The sequence below is a fragment of the Mustela lutreola genome, chromosome 7, assembly GCF_030435805.1.
Source record: "Mustela lutreola isolate mMusLut2 chromosome 7, mMusLut2.pri, whole genome shotgun sequence".
NCBI classification, from domain to species: Eukaryota; Metazoa; Chordata; class Mammalia; order Carnivora; family Mustelidae; genus Mustela; species Mustela lutreola.
Window position 1 is genome coordinate 58,915,421 of NC_081296.1, and position 1,968 is coordinate 58,917,388.

The 1,968-nt window shown below is 36.0% G+C and overlaps 1 protein-coding gene across 1 annotated transcript; it reads left to right on the forward strand.

The window, feature by feature from the left end:
* The first annotated feature begins 769 nt into the window (after positions 1-769).
* On the forward strand, positions 770-1,676 carry LOC131835309 (olfactory receptor 4K3-like). Its single transcript, XM_059179671.1, is given in 2 exon segments — positions 770-970; positions 972-1,676. Coding segments are annotated over 2 exon segments (906 nt in total).
* The last annotated feature ends 292 nt before the right edge of the window (positions 1,677-1,968 follow it).

Below are 1,968 nucleotides of genomic sequence, written 5' to 3' on the forward strand. Positions count from 1 at the left end.
AGTAATTTCTACACTCACTGTGAGGCTTGAACTTACAACTCCAAGATCAAGAGTTGCATACTCTACTGACTAATTGAGCCACACACCCCAAATTGACCATAATTCTTGATTTATAACACAGCCTAACAATTTTTGCAAGCACATTTTTGTGTTTACTTGCTTGTTTATTTAATGGTAAAATTATACTGATGAAAACATGATCTAAAAATACAAGATCTAAAGAATTGTTCATAACATACAACTGCTTATGTGCTCATCTTTATGCTGACTTTTCATCTCCCTTTACTTGAGGTTATTTACATCTTACAACTTCTCTTTCTGTACATAGTTTTAACCACTTGTATGAGTTCCTGCAATGTATACTGTTATTTTTCTATTGCTTTTCATTTTATAAAAATTGTGCTGAGTGGATCCATTTTGGACTTTACTTTCACTATTATGTCTAAGATACAGCTATATCATTTTATAATTATAATTTATTATGGTTCTGACTAATATTCAATTGTATTACTTATGGGGATTATTACACTTCTTTTTCTGTACATTCATAAGACTTTATCTTGGGTTATGGAAATGGGAATGAAATTGATGAACCACAGAATTCGTGAACATTGAACTTTACAAGATAAGGCCAACATTTTTCTAGACTGATTATATTAGTATACACTTCCATCAGCAATGTATAAGAAATCTTGATTCACAAACTGTTTATTCAGAAAATCTGATCTCCTGTCTTTTCTTCAGATAAATTTAGAACAAACTAGACGAAATGGAAGAAGTAAACCAGTCTGTGGTGTCTGAATTTATTATTTGGGGGCTTTGTAGTTCATGGGAGCTCCAGGCCTTCCTTCTAGCGATATTTTCTTCACTTTATTTGATCATTATCTTAGGTACCATCTTCATTATGCTCCTAATTATTGTTGACTTTCATCTCCACTTCCCATTGTATTTCCTGTTAGCCAATCTTTCCATTCATTGACTTCTGCCTTTCCTCAGTCACTACCCCTAAAATGATCACAGACTTTCTCAAGGAAAACAAGATAATCTCCTTTGAAGGCTGCATGTGTCAGATTTTCTTTGGACATTTCTTTGGAGGAGGTGAGATGGTGCTCCTTGTGTCAATGGCCTATGACCATCATGTAGCCATCTGTAAGCCACTTCATTACTCCAGCATCATGAACAGGCAAATGTGCATTGGGTTAGTGATGACATCACGGATCGTTGGGTTTGCGCATTCAATAAGCCAGCTAGCTATGATTATAAAACTGCCCTTCTGTAGACTGAGGGAACTGGATAGCTTTTTCTATGATATTCCATTGTTGATCAAGCTAGCCTGCACAGACACCTCTATTCTAGAAATGTGGAAAAATGCTGACAGTGGGGTTCTGGCAACCATCTGCTTCATTGTGTTGTTAATCTCTTACTCTTATATTCTGTTTACCATCTGCCTTCACTCTAAGGATGGGGCATCCAAGGTTCTCTCTACCTGTGCTGCCCACATCACAGTGGTAGTGTTATTCTTTGGGCCTTGCATCTTTATCTACCTGTGGCCACTCGGCATCACCTGGATGGACAAGTTTCTTGCTGTATTTTATGCAGAGATCACACCTCTCCTAAATCCAGCTATTTATACTCTAAGGAACAAAGAAATTAAAAATGCCATTAAGAGACTATGATGTTAGCATATGGATTTCAGTATTTTGGGGTCTCACGGTATCAGAATCTCTAAATTACCCTTTCCTGTTGCTTGGGACTGGGAAGCATTCCCCCATTCACATAAGGAAATCATGTGTATCTCCAGATAAAAGTTTTATGACAATTCTATCATATTCCATAATCATTTGTTGATCACGGAATGCAAAATGATTTCCTGTCTGGAAAATGTGGAAAATCTCTATGACTGATTTTGGTTGTGCACAAAAATGACTTAAAATTAATAACAAGTTAATGTTACTTACTAGTATTTGT